The sequence below is a fragment of the Callithrix jacchus genome, chromosome 11, assembly GCF_049354715.1.
Source record: "Callithrix jacchus isolate 240 chromosome 11, calJac240_pri, whole genome shotgun sequence".
Taxonomy (NCBI): domain Eukaryota; kingdom Metazoa; phylum Chordata; class Mammalia; order Primates; family Cebidae; genus Callithrix; species Callithrix jacchus.
The window spans coordinates 41,775,882-41,795,501 of NC_133512.1; the positions used below are offsets into that span (position 1 = coordinate 41,775,882).

Genomic DNA, 19,620 nt, shown 5'->3' on the forward strand with positions numbered 1-19,620 from the left:
TGTTTTTGGAGTGCCTGCTGTTTTTCTCAAGATAGAGGTAGAAGTAAACTTAATATATTTATTGTATTTACTATACAAAGGACAATATGAAAGACCAGATAGCTGTTGTTTTAAGAACAATGAGGTCGGGCATGGTGACTCATGTCTGTAATCCCAGCACTTTGGGCCGGATCACCTGAGGTCGGAGTTCGAGACCAGCCTAGCCAACATGGTGGAAACCCCATCTCTACTAAAAATACAAAATTAGCTGGGTGTGCTGGTGCATGCCTGTAATCCCAGCTACTTGGGAGAACTGCCTAATTCCAGGAGGCGGAGGTTGCAGTGAGCTGACATTCCAGCCTGGGCGACATTATAAAAGAAAAAAAAGAACAACGGAAGAAGGTAAACTCTGAGTGTCAAGAAAATTTCTACATACTTAATAATTAAACGAAGCATTTATATAAGAAGAATGAACTTAGCTGGCTTCAGTCCTTACATTCTACATCAGACTTGATAGACATCTGGTGTTGTGCAGCTTGTGCTAAGTAAATCATATGAAACATTTGGCCCTAGCTTCTCCTTGAATGTATACACAAGGAGGGAAGAAGTGAAATCTGGGCTGCAGAGATAAATGTACTGATTATGGTAAATGAAACTTTAAGAAACTCAATGCGAAGTATACAGATGATCTTATGGGGGGGGGCAGTTAATGATGGAAGCCAGGAGTAATGTAAGAAGTGGCATCCAGAGACAGGAGAAGGTCTAAGTGGTCTCGTGTAAGGGAATAAAATAAAAGAGTTCAAGAATGATAGAAAGGGCCCATAAGCGACTATCACAGTCGTGTGACTTTGGCAAGAACCAAAACTCACTGAAGATTACTCGGATAAAAATATATCATAATTGATGAAATACTAGAGGTCAATAGTATATTAGGAAATATTCAACATCACTATTAAAAGTTTTAAAATGAAAATACTTATCACTTACCTAATTGACAGAGATCTAGAAAACTGATGAAACTGACTAGCTAACATTGTGAAAAGTGTCTGTAAATAGTAACTCATAATTTTTGATAAATTATATATAATATTCCTTTGAAGACTGGTTTTCTCTCTCAGCTAGGTAGATGAAGACAGATATAAATATCTCCATCTTTTATTTAATCCATTAATCCCTTGCTAAGTAGGTAAAGATGTAATCAGGTAAAAGCACAAAGATATATATGTGCATTCAGACACTGATAACTGTTGTTTATAATCACAGCAACTGGGAAGTAGACTAAATATTCTTTAACATCCATTTGGCTTTAATTCTTTTTAGAATCATCCAGTATTACACTCATGGGTGTGCAAGACAGCAACATATTGCTGAATAAATAGACATCATCATTTAAAATATCATATTTGCATAGTATCACCCATTCTCAAGAGTTTATGAGGTAAAGAGTTTTTGTTTGTGACAGAATCTCCCTCTGTCACCCAGGCTGGAGTGCAGTGGTGCAATCTCCGCTCACTGCAACCTCCGACTCCCAAATTCAAGCGATTCTCCTGCCTCAGCCTCCTGAATAGCTGGGATTACAGTGGCCACCACCATGCCCAGTTAATATTTGTATTTTTTATAGAGATGAGGTTTCACCATGGTAAGGCTGGTCTCGAACTCCTGACCTCAGCTGATCCACCTGCCTCGGCCTTCCAGAATGCTGGGATTACAGGTGTGAGCCACCATGCTCGGCTGGTAAAGAGATTTCTAGAAGTGAAGTAACCAAAATATTAACAATGATTATTTGTGGGTAATGGGATTTGAGCTCAATATAGATAGCTGTTATACTTAGACTTGAATTATCTACAGTCATAATGTAAGCTCTTCATAAACAATAAGAACAACAAAAGTAATTTAGGATGTGGTGAAAACCAGCAATGCAGAATGACAGAAGGCCTAGTAGTCAATGGGGCCATGTACCAAAACAGATTGCTTGAAATAAGAGCTCAGAGAAAAACGAATTTAAGGGCAGTTCCACCTCAAGATGAAGGAATGTATGCACAGTTTTTTTCAAAGCCAAGGTAGGCTGGCTTAAGCAGTGTTTTCTCAATAAAAGGCAATGATGCCATTTTGGGCAAGGCAATCTTTCATTATGCTGTATATTTTTTACACAGGAGAGTAGACAGATATCTGCTCTCTCCGCTGAAGTTTTTTAACAACCAGAACACTTGCACATATTTGCAAACTGAAAATTCCTGGTCTAGGAAATTTGACCATTTCTAGTGATTTATAGCTACCAAAGAACTCAGATTTAAGAATGACTATGAGAGGAAATTGGGTGGTTATTACATTTAATAAACATTAGAATCAACTACTTAATAAACTTAAAGCCTTCTTTCATGATGCCTCTATTCTATAAGGTATAGTTTTTATTTTTTTATCTATCTTTAATGACTTCTAATCCTCTGTCTTTAATTTTTCTAGTAAAATAAAATAAATTTTTACAATTTATTTTATTTTTTACTTTAGGTTCTGGGGTACATGTGCAGGTCATGCAGGGTTGTTGCATAGGTGCATACATAACCAGGTGGTTTGCTGCCTCTATTCCCCCTTCATCTATATCTGGCATTTCTCCCCATGTTATCCCTCCCACCCACCCCACCTTCCTCTGACCCCACTGTCTCTCCCCTATGCCCCCCCAACTAAACCCAGTGTGTGATGCTCTTCTCCCTGAGTCCACGTGTTATCATTGTTCAGTACCTGCCTATGAGTGAGAACATGTGGTGTTTGGTTTTCTGTTCTTGTGTCAGTTTGCTGAGAATGATGGTTTCCAGATTCATCCAAGTCCCTACAAAGGACATGAACTGATCGTTTTTTTATGGCTGCTAGTATTCCATGGTGTATATGTGCCACATTTTCTTTCTCTAGTCTATCATTGATGGGCATTTGGGTTGGTTCCAGGTCTTTGCTATTATACACAGAGCTGCAATGAACATACATGTGTCTTTGTAATGTAATGATTTATATACTGGGTATATACCCAGTAATGGGATTGCTGGGTCAAATGGAATTTCTATTTCTAGATCCTTGAGAAATGGCCACACTGTCTTCCACAATGGTTGAACTAATTTACACTCCCACCAACAGTGTAAAAGTATTCCTATTTCACCACATCCTCTCCAGTATCTGTTGTCTCCAGATTTTTTAATGATCGCCATTCTAACTGGCGTGAGATGGTATCTCATTGTAGTTTTGATTTGCATTTCTCTAATGACCAGTGATGATGAGCATTTTTTCATGTTTGTTGGCCTCATATATGTCTTCTTTTGAAAAGTTTCTGTTTATATCCTTCACCCACTTTTGAATGGGTTTTTTACTTGTAAATCTGTTTTAGTTCTTTGTAGATTTTGGATATTAGCCCTTTGTCAGATGGGTAGATTACAAAAATTTTTTCCCATTCTGTTGATAGCTGGTTCACTCTAACGATTGTTTCTTTTGCTGTGCAGAAGCACTGAAGTTTAATTAGATCCCATTTGTCTATTTTGGCCTTTGTTGTCATTGCTTTAGTGTTTTAGTCATGAAGTCCTTGCCTATGCCTATGTCCTGGATGGATTTGCCTACATTTTCTTCTAGTGTTTTTATGTTGTTAGGTCTTATGTTTAAGTCTTTAATCCATCTGGAGTTAATTTTAGTGTAAGGTGTCAGGAAGGGGTCCAGTTTCTGCTTTCTGCACATGGCTAGCCAGTTTTCCCAACACCATTTATTAAACAGGGAATCCTTTCCCCATTGCTTGCTTTTGTCAAAGATCAGATGGTTGTAGATGTGTGGCATTGCCTCCAAGGCCTCTGTTCTGTTCCATTGGTCTCTATCTCTGTTTTGGTACCAGTACCATGCTGTTTTGATTACTGTAGCCTCATCGTATAGTTTCAAATCAGGTAGCATGATGCCTCCAGCTTTGTTCTTTTTGTTTAGAATTTTCTTGGCTATGTGGGCTCTCTTGTGGTTCCATATGAAGTTTAAGGTGGTTTTTTCCAGTTCTGTGAAGAAGGTAATTGGTAGGTTGATGAGGATAGCACTGAATCTGTAAATTACTTTGGGCAGTATGGCCATTTTCATGATACTGATTCTTTGTAACCATGAGCATGGAATATTTCTCCATCTGTTTGTGTCCTCTCTTATTTCATTGAGTAGCCATTTGCAGTTCTCCTTGAAGAGGTCCTTTACATTCTTTGTTAGTTGTATTCCTAGGTATTTTATTCTGTTTGTAGCAATTGTGAATGACCGTTCCTTCTTGATTTGGCTCTCTTTAAGTCTGTTATTGGTGTATAGGAAAGCTTGTGATTTCTGCACATTGATTTTGTATCCTGAGACTTTGCTGAAGTTGCTTATCAGTTTCAGGAGATCTTGGGCTGAGACGATGGGGTCTTCTAAATATACAATCATGTCATCTGCAAATAGAGACAATTTGACTTCCTATTTTCCTAAGTGAATACTCTATTATTTCTTTTTCTTGCCTGATTGCTCTGGCTAGAACTTCTAATACTATATTGAATAGGAGTGGTGAGAGAGGGCATCCTTGTCTAGTGCCAGATTTCAAAGGGAATGCTTCTAGTTTTTGCCCATTCAGTATGATATTGGCTGTCAGTTAGTTATAAATAGCTTTTATCATTTTATGATATGTTCTGTCAATACCTAGTTCATTGAGAGTTTTTAGCATGAAGGGCTGTTGAATTTTGTTGATGGCCTTCTCTGCATCTGTTGAGATAAGCATGTGGTTTTTGTCTTTTGTTCTGTTTATGTGATGAATTATGTTTATGGACTTGCGTATGTTGAACCAGCTTTGCATGCCCAGGACGAAGCCTACTTGATCGTGATGGATAAGCTTTTTGATGTGCTGTTGCAATCGGTTTGCCAGTATTTTATTGAAGATTTTTGCGTTGATGTTCATCATGGAAATTGGCCTTAAGTTTTCTTTTCTAGTTGAATCTCTGCCTGGTTTTGGTATCAGGATGATGTTGGTTTCATAGAATGAGTTAGGGAGGATTCCCTAACTCATAGTTTCAGAAGGAATGGAACCAGCTCCTCTTTGTACATCTGGTAGAATTCGGCTGTGAACCCATCTGGACTTGGACTTGTTGTGTTTGGTAGCCTTTGATTGCTGCCTCAACTTCAGTTCTTGTTATTGGTCTCTTGAGGGTTTCAACTTCCTGGTTTGGTCTTGGTAGAGTGCAAGTGTCCAAGAATTTATCCATTTCTTCCCGGTTTTCTGGCTCATGTGCATATAGCTGTTTGTAGTAATCTCTGATGGTAGTTTGTATTTCTGTGGAATCAGTGGACATATCCCCTTTATCATTTTTTATTCCATCTCTTTGATTCTTCTCTCTTTTCTTTTTTATTGGTCTCGCTAGCAGTCTATTTTGTTGATCTTTTCAAAAAAACAGCTCCTGGATTTGTTGATTTTTGAAGGGTTTTTTTGTGTGTCTCTATATCCTTCAGTTCTGCTCTGATCTTAGTTACTTCTTGTCTTCTGCTAGCTTTTGAGTTTTTTTATCTTGCTCTTTCAGCTCTTTCAATTTTGATGATTGGGTGTCAATTTTAGATCTTTCCTTGTTTCTCATGTGGGCATTTATTGCTATAAATTTCCCTCTTGACATTGCTTTAAAGGTGACCCAGAGATTCTGTTAAGTTGTATCTTCATTCTGACTGGTTTTGAAGAACATCCTTATTTCTGCCTTCATTTCATTGTTTATCCAGCTGACACTCAGACACAAGTTGTTCAGTTTCCAAGTAGTTGTGTGGATTTGAGTGAGTCTCTTAACGCTGAGTTCTAATCTGACTGCGCTGTGGTCTGAGAGACTGTTTGTTATGATTTCCATTTTTTGCATTTGATGAGGAGTGATTTACTTCCAACTATGTGGTCAATTTTAGAGTAAGTACAATGTGGTGCTGAGAAGAATGTATACTCTGTGGATTTGGGGTGGAGCATTCTGTATATGTTTATTAGGTCTGCTTGGTCCAGATCTGCATTCAAGTCCTGGATGTCCTTGTTAATTTTCTTTCTCGTTGATCTGTCTAATATTGACGGTGGAGTTGAAGTCTCCCACTATTACTGAGTGGGAGTCTAAATCTCATTTTAAGTCATTAAGAACTTGCTTTATGTATCTGGGTGTTCCTGTGTTGGGTGTGTATATATTTAGGATAGTTAGTTCTTGTTGTTGGATTGATCCTTTTACTGTTAATGTAATGCCCTTCTTTGTCTCTTTTGATATTTGTTGGTTTGAAGTCCATTTTATCAGAGACTAGGATTGCAACCCCTGATTTTTTCTGTTCTCCATTTGCCTGGTAAGTCTTCCATCCCTTTATTTTGAGTCAATGTTTGTCTTTGTATGTGAGATGGGTTTCCTAAATATAGCACACCAATGGGTCTTTACTTTTTATCCAGTTTGCGAGCCTGTGTCTTTTGATTGGGGTGCTTGGGCCATTTACATTCAATGTTAATATTGTTATGTGTGAATTTGATCCTGCCATTTTGTTACTGGCTTGTTTTCTTGCCCATTAGTTGACTCAGTTTCTTCACTGAATTTTTGGTATTTGCCATTTGGTGTGCTTTTGCAGTGGCTGGTACTTGTTCCTTTCCATGTTTAGTGTTTCTTCCAGGAGCTCTTGTAAGGCAGGTCTGGTGGTGACAAAATCTTTCAGTAATTGCTTGTCCGTAAAGGATTTTATTTCTCCTTCACTTATGAAACTTAGTTTGGCTGGACATGAGACTCTAGGTTGAAAGTTCTTTTCTTTATGGATGTTGAATATTGGCCCCCACTCTCTTATTGCTTTTAGGGTTTCTGCAGAGAGATCCGCTGTGAGTCTAATTGGCTTCCCCTGGCCTTTCTCTCTGGCTGCCCTTAGCATTTCTTCCTTCATTTCAACGCTGGTGAATCTGACAATTATGTGCCTTGGGGTTGCCCTTCTTGAGGAATACTTTTGTGGAGTTCTCTGTATTTCTTGGATTTCCATGTTGGACTGCCTTGCTAGGCTAGGGACGTTTCTCCTGGATAATATCCTGGAACATGTTTTCCAGCTTGGATTCATTCTCCCCATCACATTCAGGTACAATGATCAAGCATGGATTAGGTCTTTTCATATAATCCCATATTTCTTGGAGGCTTTGCTCATTTCTTTTCACTCCTTTTTCTCTTGTCTTGTCTTCTCTTTTTATTTCATTGAGTTGATCTTCAGTCTGATATCCATTCTTCTGCTTGATTGATTTGGCTATTAAAACTTGTGTTTGATTCAAGTAGTTCTTGTATTGTGTTTTTCAGCTCTATCAAGTCATTTATGTTTGTCTCTAAGCTGGTTATCCTAGTTAGCATTTCATCTAACCTTTTTTCAAGGTTTTTAGTTTCTTTGCACTGGGTTAGAACGTGTTTCTTTAGATCAGAAACGTTTGTTATTACCCACCTTATGAAGCCTGTTTCTGTCAATTTGTCGCACTCTTTCTCCGTCATTTTGTGTTCCCATGTTGATTGAGGAGTTGTGATCCCTTGAAGGAGAAGAGGCATTCTGGTCTTTGATGGTTTCACCACTTTTACGCTGTCTTTTTTCCATCTTTGTGGATTTACCTGGCTCTGATCTTAGGGAGATGCTTGATGAGGTTGTTTGTCTGCCTGTGGAGGAGCTACTGGGTTTCCAGGGACTCCTTCAGGTTACTAGGTAGGTTTCCTGTGTTTTTTTGTTTACACTGAAAGGTTAGGCCCACATCTTCCACTGACTTGGAGGCACTGTTTGGTGGTCAAGAACACCATCCAGTTGCTAAGTAGGCTTCCTGTGTTTTTTGTTAAAACATGAAGCCTAGTCCTGCCTCTTCAATGATGGGTTGGCCTTTCCTCCATGGAGCTGGATCATTCAGGGTTTAGCTCAGTCTGAGGCACTGGCTGTGCAACCTGCCAGGGTTAGTGCTTCAGCCCTCTGGGGTTTGTGGGGGAGGGTAGAGACCTGCCCGGCTACACAGTCTGTCTCCCGCTTTCAGCTCCCTCTCTCTCTGGGCAGGGGGATGGGGTGATAGCTTGGTTTGCAGGCTCTCCCAACCAGCTATGGGCTTATGTGTTTGCTTAGATCTGTGTGAAAATCCGGGACACCGTCTCGGATTATTATTCAACTCTATGCTCGTAATTTCCAGCACTTGACTGGCAAAGATCCCCTGTTCCGTGTACTGCTGAGGCTTTAGGGGAAGCGCTGTATCTGGACCAGGGTGCCAGAAGGGGAGCCTCCGACTCACCAGTCAGATATACTTTCCGGGTGAAGCAGGAACCCTCCCTGTCTCAGTCTGCTCTGCCTGGGCTTTTTGCTCACCATCCGACCAGACTTGTTGAAAGGCACCTAGTACCTTGGTTGGAGCTAGGAGATCTCTCTATTTCTGAGTCTCTCTCTCTGGGTGTTGTGCACCAGAGTTGTGTCTATTCAGCCATCTTGTTCCCCTATACTTACAATTTAAATGATTTTTCAAAAACCAGGTTTAAACTGTATTTCTTTATATGTTTTATTACTTATAGATGAAGTGGCATTAGTTCCATCTTTAAAATTTATACACTAAGTTATAGTCTTTTGCAGAAATTACCCCTTTTATGGCCCCTCCAAAAACACTGAAAGACTAGGGACATATGAGAAAGGTGGCTTTTAGGTGAAGCAAAGTGGCCAACTTTGTAGTAATGTCAACCAAAGTCCTCTGTTCTATGCCTCTATTAACCAATAATCATTTCACATCTGCATTAATACTATTCCAAATCCTAAATCAGGTAAAAATCATAAGCTTCCATTTGTATTTTTTATCCACTCTAATAAAAATAAACTTATAAAGACTCTATCTTATAAGAAAATACTTCAATGAATTAAAAATATATAAATATACTCCAAGATACAATAATGCACATTTACCAAGCATACTGCCGGCCACCAGGATATCGAAGAGCGTGTCTGCATAGCGACGATAATCTAATCTTGAGCCTGTGGAGTCCAGAAATTTGGCTACAGCTTCAAGATCATCACCAGCCTCATTAAGCCCTTGGACAAGTGTATCCCTGAAGACTGTAGGTTCGAATTTCTCTTTTTCATCTAAAATAAAACAATTTAAAATAACCATCAAATAAATAAATACTGATAAATAGTATAACAATCAAAACTTAATTCTATTTTATCTAAGACAGGGGAAAAAATGTACAGAGTATTGCCAAAGAATGCAGGAGAATATACAAATATAAACAAACAAAGATGGTAGTGGGGAATAAGAAGGGATATCTCTTTTTAAAAGAAGTTATTACAGGCCGGGCGTGGTGCCTCACACCTATGATCCCAGCAGTTTGGGAAGCTGAGGTGGGTGGATCACTTGAGGTCAGGAATGCGAGATCAGCCTGGCCAACATGGTGAAACCCCATCTCTATTAAAAATATAAAAAATTAGCTGGGCATGGTAGCAGGTATCTGTAATCCCAGTTACTTGCGAGGCTAAGGCAGGAGGATCACTTGAACCCAGGAGGTAGAGGTTGCAGTGAGCACAGATGGCACCACTGCACTCCAGCCTGGGGGGACAAGAGTGAAACTCCATCTCAAAAAAAAAAAAAAAAAATTAAAGAATTTATTGTGAGTACTTAAACATCTAATAAATGTAATGAGCCATATATGTATATCTACAGGTTCAGAACAGGATGTACTAAACATTTTGGTCTCATGACCTCTTGACACATAAAACGTATATTTGGAATTAGGATTCCAAAGGATTCTCTGGAATCCTAATTACAAAGTATTCCAAAGGGAGTTTTTGTTTATGGAACTTCAATCTATGGATACTTATTTTAAGAAATTAAAACAAAACATTTTATCTTCTTTATTTAACAAAAAATTAGTGAGAAGGATAGTACTGTTTTATACTCTTGCAAATCTCCTTAATGCCTGGCTCAATGGCAGACAGATCAATTTTTATATCTACTGCATTCAATCTATTGCAAAATCACATATCCTCAAATTCTAGAAAACTCCACTGTAAAATTATGAGAGAATGTGTGAAACACATGAATAATATCTTGGTATTATTATAAAAATGGTTTTGATTTTGTGGGGCTTCAGAGGATTGAAAGGGATATAGATATTATATAGCTTTTTTTTCCTTAGCAAAAATACAGAGTGATCACAAAGGCACACATTAAAAGTATAAATGAGCTGTCACAGTGAAATAGACACATGAGCCTGAGAAGTAGTTTGATGTGGTGACTGGGAGTCTGGGTTTGGAAGGAGTTTTAATCTAGACTCTAGCAAGACCTTGCGGAAGGTTGGCTTGGAGCCAGGTCTTGAACAAAGCAGGGATCATATACTGTTGAAAAGAGTGAAGATGACAAACTACATGCCAGATTAGGTGGAAATAAATGAGTAGATTAAAGGGAAAAGGTCTATAGTTCAACTCGAAGGACATTACTCTTTTCTCCCCATCAATGAAGGAGAATAAGACTGGATGTGAGGAGAGACAAGCAAAGGATGAACCTAAAACTTCGAAAGAAAAAAAAAATCATATCAAAGATATCTCTAGAGAGTAAGGTGAGAGATATTGCAACAAAAGTGGAGGGAGGGAAGGAAGAGAATACTATAAAATATTTCATAAATAAAGAGTTCTTGGAAATAAAAAATATGATAGAAAAAGTAAAACAGGTGGGCACAGTGGCTCACCTATACACCCGTAATCCCTGCACTTTGGGAGGCTGAGGCAAGCAGATCACGAGGTCAGGAAATCCAGACCATCCTGGCCAATATGATGAAACCCAGTCTCTACTAAAATACAAAATAATTATCCAGATGTGGTGGCACGTGCCTGTAGTCCCAGCTACTCAGGAGGCTGAGGCAAGAGAATCACTTGAACCCAGTGGCAGAGGATGCCATGAGCCAAGATTGTGCCACTGCCCTACAGCCTGGGTGACAGAGCAAGACTCCGTCTCAGAAAAAAAAAAAAGAAAAAAGAAGAAGTAAAAAACTCAATGGAAGCATTAAGAGAAAGCTAAGATTATCTTTTAGAAACTAGGAAAAAAGGTCAAAGATCTAGAAAATAGTAAAAAGAAGAGAAAAAAGGCAGATCTGTCAAATATCCAAAAAATACATCTAACAGAAGGGCAGAATGAAAAAACAAAACAAAGGAAATTAAAAAAAAAATCTTAATAAACCTCATAGAATTGAAAGATGTCAGTGTTCCCAAGCACAAGGCTATCTGGGAACCCAGCGCAAAGACTGAAAGTGGAGTCGCACGAGCACATTGATTATTGTGAGATTTCAGAATACTGGGAACAAAGCAACTATCTGAAGTTTCTGGAGCAAAAACAAAACAAAAAACAAGCAATATGTAAAAATGTAAAAAGTATCAAGAAACTCGATTGCTCAAGAGAAATACCAGATGCCAGAAGATATTTCTTCAAAATTCTTAGAAAAAGAATTTCCAGCCTAGAATTCTTGTTTAGTGTTCAGCCAAAAAAAATTATTTTTTGAGACAGGATCTGTCACCCAGGCTGGATGCCAGTGGTGCAATCTTGGCTCTCTGCAACCTCTGCCTCCTGGGTTCAAGTGATTTTCCTGCTTCAGCTGCGACTACAGGTACATGCCACCGCATCCGGCTAATTTTTGTATTTTCAGTACAGACAGGATCTTGCCATGTTGCACAGTCTGGTCTCAAACTCTTGGCCTCAAGAGATCCACCTGCCTTGGCCTCCCAAAGTACTGGGATTACAGGCATGAGCCACTGTGCCTGGTCCAGCCAAACTACTCATCAAGGGAAGAGCAATATGAACATACATATAATGAAACACCCAAGGCCTCAAAAATAGTTAATAACTCAAGATTAAGTCATGAGATTGCAGGCATGAGGGAAAAAACAAGACAGGCAATAGTATTCTTTCAAGGATATTTCAAGCTTTTCCTTAAGTGTTTTGTATTAAGAGATCCATACAACAAAGGGAAAGGTTAGGGTTGGCTAATTTTAAGCATAGAAAACTAAGCCCCCCCACTCAAGAGAGAATTACACTATTAAATCAAGAGATAACAAAATAGTGTTGATTTTTAAAAAATGTAATCATATAACAGTTCAGCTGTGAATAGCATGTACAAAGTCACAGAAATGTAAACTCTAAACATTGGTGTAGCTGAAACTATGATACAATGAAAGACTAGAGAAGGACAGGAAGTAAGGCGGTGGGGGGAAGCAAGCAATGAAAGAGCTGAATCATCATTTTCCATAGTAGAAAAGGCATATTTAATATCTCCAACAGAAAAATCAAGAACTAGCCATACTATGTGTTATGCATAACCTTGATAAAATTAAAAATTACATTTTAGAACCACACAGCAACTGCCTAGTTTGTACTGCTTGTAGGGGTCTAATAGAAGGGCAGGGTTGTAAGTGGTTAACACTAGTCACATCAGGATGAGAACCAGAGAAGAATGGCATTCCCAGTACCAGTCAGAGTCACGTAGTGTGAGATACCATAAAGACACACATAAATTAGCTGCGACAATATTCATCATGAACAAGAGATAAAAAGTCCTTTTGATGCTGTAAGCAAAACATTATGCAGTCAAGAACATGCAAATGGTGACTGCAGAAAAAATATAATTAGGATCTTGTTGTGTAGAGGGGGAGGAAATGGGGAGGAATTCTAGAGGAATACATTAGGTGGAGCTGGAGGAGGGGATAACTGTTTCCACACAAAAGGAACCCAATGGCAGGTACAGAAAACTTTACTTCCCAGTCAGGGTCTAGCCAACAGGCAATTATCCTTCCCCATTGGAAAAAAGATATTTTCTTTCCTATCATATGACAATGGCAGAAGTAAAACTACATGCTATCTATTAAGTCTTGTGACCAGTTCCAAAATCAAATAAGGTCATCCCACATCCCCACATGGTTGGATGTTGATTCAGGTGGTAGAACAGATTTTGATGATTTGAAAATTACAAATGGAGGCACTGGGAAATATACATGGATAAATAAGGAAAAACCCAGACTATGCCAAGAATCCATGCAGAGGACTTTGTTTTGAATTTAAGACACAACTTAAAAACTTGTTTTGTAAAAATATCTTTATTATTCCATTCCAAAAGAATTACCAACAAAGAGAAAGGAAGACAGCATATTACAACCAAGGATATTTCAACAGTGAGCAATAGGGTGGTAGTCACAATGATTACTTACAGGTTGGGAATCTTAAAAAGTCATGATAGACCTGATAGGACTAATAACTGTTTTGCAGGCTGAAAAAAGCTCCCAGCTACTAAAACAAAGTACCCATCAAGAAGACTACAAAATTCCCACATAAGAAAATGGCAAGAACACGAATGGAAATTTGAGAAACAAGACAACATTTGACCTAACGAGTCTTTTTCATCTGAAACTACAGTAATGTAGTTTGTATTTTATTAGAGGACAGTCTAGCAGAAATACTAACAAAATTTGAATGAAAATATGCCACTGCCTTCTTGGGTTTCCATTTGGCAGTTCAAGTCTCCTTGAAGTGAGAAGGATATAATTAGGGTCTCCAATTTAAACTGTGCTGGTGAACCACAATGATGATAGTCAAGAGGCATTAATGGACCTTGTACTGACACAGAGAAGAAATGGGCCTAATTCTGACACTCAAATATGCCTCCTATATGTTATCTAACTTGCTTACTATGGGAACCACAGTAACTGGTTAAAAACATGTTAGTGAAGTGATATAATAACATAACTTCTGACTGTCATTGAGGTATAGTACTGAATTTTTTAAATCACATATTTTCTTTCTTTTCCTGTAAAATCAAATGTATCTTCTAATTATATATATACATAAACATATATCTTTCCAGATTTAAAGCTTTACTCATTTAGTTATTAACACCACTTACCATAAAGCTAAAGTGATTTAAAAACCAATATTATGTCCCTGGGCATGGTGGCTCCATGCCTGTAATCCCAGCACTTTGGGAGGCTAAGGTGGATGGATCACTTGAGGCCAGTTCTGAGACCAGCCTAAGCAACATGGTGAAACCTCCTGTCTACTAAAAAAATATGAAAATTAGCTAAGCGTGGCAATGCATGCCTGTAATCCCAGCTATTTGGGAGGCTGAGGCAAGAGAATTACTTGAATCCGGGAGACAGAGGCTGCAGTGAGCTGAAATTGCACCACTGAACTCCAGCCTGGATGACAGAGCAAGAATCTAACTATAACAACAACAACAACAAAACCATTATCACAAAGCTAAAAGTCTCAGGGAGAAACCTGAGCACATGGTTATGCTGAATGCCTGCAGTTTGGCCTTTTTTTCCCCTCTCTCTTGTTTTCAGTAAATATAATCCAATTTTTCTAAAAACGTGCAGAAAGACCAGTTCGTTTATTAAATGTTTCATTTAGCAAAGCATAACCCAATTGCTTGGGGAGAAATGTTCATTCTTTCAGATTTCCACAAGCCACAGTAGAAAACATAATTACTTTGGAGAATGTATCATAAGCAAGATGTATTTCATAAAGGAAAAGAGAATCTGATTAGTGTTCTATTATAGAATGTGTCCTACCATGATGTTTGTATTTTAATGCTAAGCAATAAGAAATAGATTGTCATATTAACTTGGCATGCAGGAGCACTGGCTTTGCTAAGAAATGTTTCAAAGTGAGGAAAATCTTCAGAGAACAGCCTATCACAAGGACCTTGAAATAGCCTCAGCAGTAATTTTCCCCAGCTCTACAAAATTGCTAACCATTTATTTGAAGTCAGCCCCTTCATAATAGCAAAGAAAAGTTAAGGATGAGAAATCATCAGGAGGCATTTCACTACTAAGAGGAACAGAAAATGAGGTTGACTCATTTTTTTCCCCCCATCAGCAGTTTGGCACAAAATGGCCCAAGTGTTGCTTAAATCGCCAAAAAATATGAGTTATATAAATCCAGATTAACTGGAAAATAATATCTATTTCTCAGTGGCTCTCCCTGAGTACTCCAACAGCACAATCTTGACCAAGCGATTCAGGGACAAGCCCTGTTCTGAATGAGAGAAAACTTTCTGGTTCTAAACTGTAGACAAACTGTAAGGGCCAGTTTACTCGCTGACTCACATCTGCTATTGTGCAACACATTCTAGGGCCCTCTCTTGAGCTCAGTTCCCGTGAATTCACGTCACATTAATAAAGCTACTTGAGCTGGAGATCCAGCTCTGAGATTAACACGTTTCTCAGCGGCAGGCAATGGCAAACATTTCTGTGCCTCCTAGTTGTACATATATTGGCTATTGTCACAGTAGTAGGCTCCACGATCCCTTAAGTATAAGTAAGTTTCTGAACTATATTGTTGATGACTGATAAATCCTTTTAAAACCTTCCAGTCCTTTCTTCCAAGGCTGCTTTAAACAGTAAGACTATGAATGCATTCTAGTGAGCACTCTGGGTTTGATATCTGCTTCCAGATTCCAGGCAGGAATGTAGTGGGGCACGATTTGTAAGACTAAGATGAAGACTAAATGAGAAGTGGCTCAGGCTATACTTGTATTCATTCTTCTCATGGGGTTAGGCCAGAAATGAAAAGAAATAGGAAAAGCGGAGCGCAAAACAGAAAAACTGTACAAAGTGACTACTTTGTGCTTAAATTTTTTTTTAATCTTCATATTTTACTGTGAACATGAAGCTTCCCAGCAGACAGCAGAGATTTAAATTCAATCTTACTGTTTCCTACTGAATCTTAAAAACTCTTCTGCCCCAAATGATCTATTATACGGCAATTTCTTTTCCGTCTACATGACTAGACTTGTTACTTAAATGGACATAGCACTGCAAGAGAACACAGGCTGCTTAACACTGACTGCCAAAGGAATCTAAACTCAGTTATCAATGAAATAATTTAGCCCTCCAAGATCAGTACATGGGATTCTGCTCCAACATCTTTTATGTTTATACATACTTCCTCAAATCTTTTTCAGTAATTCCCTTCAACTTTATTTAACTTCATCATCTATATCATCTTTCCTCTTTGAAAAAGTTTCCCTAGTGAGTTTCAGTTCAGCTATTCTTACATTCAAAAAGACCTCTATATAATTATGCAAAACTGACTAAATATAAAATCATGTTTAAAATATTCTTGGCTGGCTGTGGTGGCTTATGTCTGTAATCCCATCACTCTGGGAGGCTGAGGCATGAACGTTGCTAGAGCCCAGCTTCAACAACACAGCAAGACACTGTCTCCACAAAAAAAATTTAAAAATTGGCTGGGCATGGTGGCTCACGCCTGTAATCACAGCACTTTGGGAGGCTGAGGCAGGCGGATCACCTGAGTTCGGGAGTTTGAGACCAGCCTGACCAACACAGAGAAACCCTACCTCTACTAAAAATACAAAATTAGCTGGCCGTGGTGGCGCATGCCTATAATCCTAGCTACTTGGGAGGCTGAGGCAGGAGAATCACTTGAACCTTGGAGGTGGAGGTTGTGGTGAGCTGAGATGGTGCCATTGCACTCCAGCCTAGGCAACAAGAGCAAAATTCTGTCTCAATAAATAAATAAATACATAGCTGGGCATGATGGCTACTTGGGTGGCTGAAGTGGGAGAAGCGTTTGAGCCCAGGAGGTTGAGGCTGCAGTAGCTGTGATTGCACCTCTGCATTCTAGCCTGGGTGTCAGAGCAAGACCCTATCTAAAAAATAAATAAGTCAATAACTAATTTAAAATAAATAAATAAATAAAATCGTCTTTATACAGGTCAGGTGCAGTGGCTCACAACTGCAATCCCAGCACCTTGGGAGGCTGAGGTAGGAGGACTGCTTGAGACCAGGAGTTTGAGATCCTGTCTCTACAGAAAAATTTTTTTAAAGTTAGCCAGGTGTGGTGGTGTGCACCTATAGTCCTAGCTACTTGGGAGGCTGAGGTGAAAGGCCCACTTGGGCCCAGGTGTTTGAGGCTGCGGTGAGCTATCATCACACCACTGCCCTCCAACCTGGGTGACAGAACAAGTCCCTGTCTTTAAAACAATAAAATAAAATATTATTTACACAAAATATATGCTAAGATGAGTATTATATAAAAAAGGTCGCTCACACAAATAGAAATCTTATCAGTCATCAAAATGGGTCTATAACTACTCTTCCCAGAATTAAAGACACTTGAAAATATGGTTTTTAAGGGGAATTTACAGGAGTAAATTTTCTAAAAAATTTTAAAACTCTTCAATATTTCACTTCCTAATTTACTTTACTTTTCATGTTATCATCTTTGCCATCAATGTTTTCATAAAACAACAAAGAAAGCAAAAACCAAATACAAACTCTAATGCCAAAACCAGTAAAATTTATCAATTGTCTTCATAACCTCACATGAAAGTAAGACAACCTGAACAAAGATAATTATCCATTCTGTAGATGAAAAGAAGTAGCTCAGGCATATTAAATAACTTGCCCAACATCAAACACCTAAGTAATTGGCAGTTCTATCGTTTGACTAAAGCACTTCAGATTCTACACCAAGAGCTCCAATGAGTAGAATTAGAGAGGTGGGGGAAAACAGGTGTCGTTCAGATTCTTCTTCTCCAATCTTATATTTTGGTTGCAACTTTAAACACACACATGCACAACCTACCCCTTTTCCGAGTTTTGAACCGCTGGCCTGTTAGCACTGGCTTCTGATGCTTATTCATAAAATTTCTGAAAACAAAGAAAATAAATATTATGTATTTCAAATAAGCAATTTATATGAAAAATATACAGCTAATATGCTGGTTGAACTTACGTTCAAGCTCACCCATTACTACATATACTTTTTTATTCTTTTTTACGAGACAGAGTCTCACTCTGTCGCCCAGACTAGAGTGCAGTGGCACGATTTCAGGTCACTGCAACCTCTGCCTCCTGGGTTCATGCAATTCTCCTGCCTCAGCCTCCTGAGTAGCTGGGACTACAGGTGCACACCACCACGCCCTGCTAATTTTTGTATTTTTAGTAGAGATGCAGTGTCACCATGTTGACCAGACTGGTCTTGAACTCCTGACCTCGTGATCCACCTGCCTTGGCCCCCCAAAGTGCTGGGATTACAGGGGTGAGCCACTGTGCCTGGGCTAAATGTACTTTTTAAAATGACATCTAATTTTAACTTGGACTAGCAAACATTTTAAAGTTTACCAATACTCAGTGTTGGCAAAGGACATAGGAAAAACAACTACAGACACCAACTTTGACATAAAGGCTGTATTTTGAGGAAGAATTTGGTGAGTATCTATAAATATTTACATGGCATAACCTTGGTCCAGCAATACCTTACTGGGAATTTATCCTATAGTTTTATTCACACAAGAATGCAAATATACTTGTATATGTAAAAGGATTTAGTTGCAGCATTGTTGGATACATAAAAAATGGAACATGAAATGCCCTCAAAGAAGTGATAATTTAGCCACCAAGCGGAACACCATGAAGCTTTATGAAAGAATGAATTAGATTTAACTGTACTACATTTCTGATCCATATGTGTCTCTTTTCTGACTATGTATGTGTATTCAATACACACCTCGTCTCATCACTCATTGAGTTACAGTCACATCGATCTCTTTCCTGTTCTTCCAATAGGCCGGATAAGTTCGGCCTTCTGAGGTTCTATACCTGCCCCTCTTTCAGGAAAGATCTTCCCCAGCTGTCCACATGGCTATCTTCTTGCATTCATTCAAGTGCCTCCCTGAAAAGGGAGTTCTCTGACCACTTCCACCTAAGTGGCCCCTTGTCACTCACTCTCCTTACCTAGTTTTATTTTTCTTTAGCAGCACCTGCCATTTTATTATTATCTGATTGTTTGGGGTCTAGACCCCTCGTGAGTGTAACCTCCATCAGGATAGAAACCTTGTAGGTTGTTTATTCCATAGTGTTCCTTTAGCTCCTCCATTCTGCATCTTTTACTCTGAGTAAAGTATAAACATATAATAAATAATTTTCAAATAAGTTGCTGAACTGATATGGAGACATGCTCAAGGCATAAGATAGTGAAAAAAAGCAAGCCGAATAAAAGAATGTAAAGTACTTGGTTAAAAGGAGGGTGTATAGAATAAATGGTTTTTAACGCAACAACAATTTAAGAAGGATACAAGAAATGGGTAATAGATTTTTTATTTTTTGGTTTATCTTAATGGACAGGGATTTGGGTACTTCATATTATTTTAGTGGATTTAATAGACAATTTAAAAAAATGTAGTATGTTATCTTTGAAAACATGTTAAGTTTGTTCCACAAGACTTCTCAAAAATTGAGACTACGTTTGCTGACATAAACTGAAAATATGTCTAGATTGCTTAAATTATGAAGGCCAAACATTCAATATAGCATGCATTATTCAAGCAAATTATTTAATTACCTTCCAAAGCTTTTAGACAATTTGAAAATGTCTAGATTTTCTTATTTACACCACCAAACAATAAAAAATTTACAGTACTAAAGTAATGTAATTACTCCTGAAAGCTTTTTTAAAAAAATCCTTAAGAACATAAAAAAATTATTTATATACCAAATCTTCCTTCTCACTGCATAAAAAAGAAGCTAGTAGATTCACATAAAAAATCTGTTTATTATTGAAAACTTTAAGTTAATCATTATTTTAGAAGGGAAACTAATTAAAAGTCACATAAAAACACAAAAAGTAAATTATGA

The 19,620-nt window shown here is 38.3% G+C and overlaps 1 protein-coding gene across 3 annotated transcripts in view; it reads right to left on the minus strand.

Annotated features, from left to right (window-relative positions):
• The window catches only part of BZW2 (basic leucine zipper and W2 domains 2), a 65,551-nt gene that overhangs the window by 28,312 nt on the left and 17,619 nt on the right, over nucleotides 1–19,620 (minus strand). For all 3 annotated transcript variants that reach the window (XM_035253712.3, XM_002751537.7, XM_009002317.4), the window contains exons 2-3: nucleotides 17,570–17,634; nucleotides 8,887–9,063 (exon numbers count right to left, since the gene is read on the minus strand). In XM_035253712.3, the coding sequence (XP_035109603.1) occupies nucleotides 8,887–9,063; nucleotides 17,570–17,627 (235 nt within the window). In that variant the 5' untranslated portion in view covers nucleotides 17,628–17,634. The remainder of the gene's footprint in view (nucleotides 1–8,886; nucleotides 9,064–17,569; nucleotides 17,635–19,620) is intronic.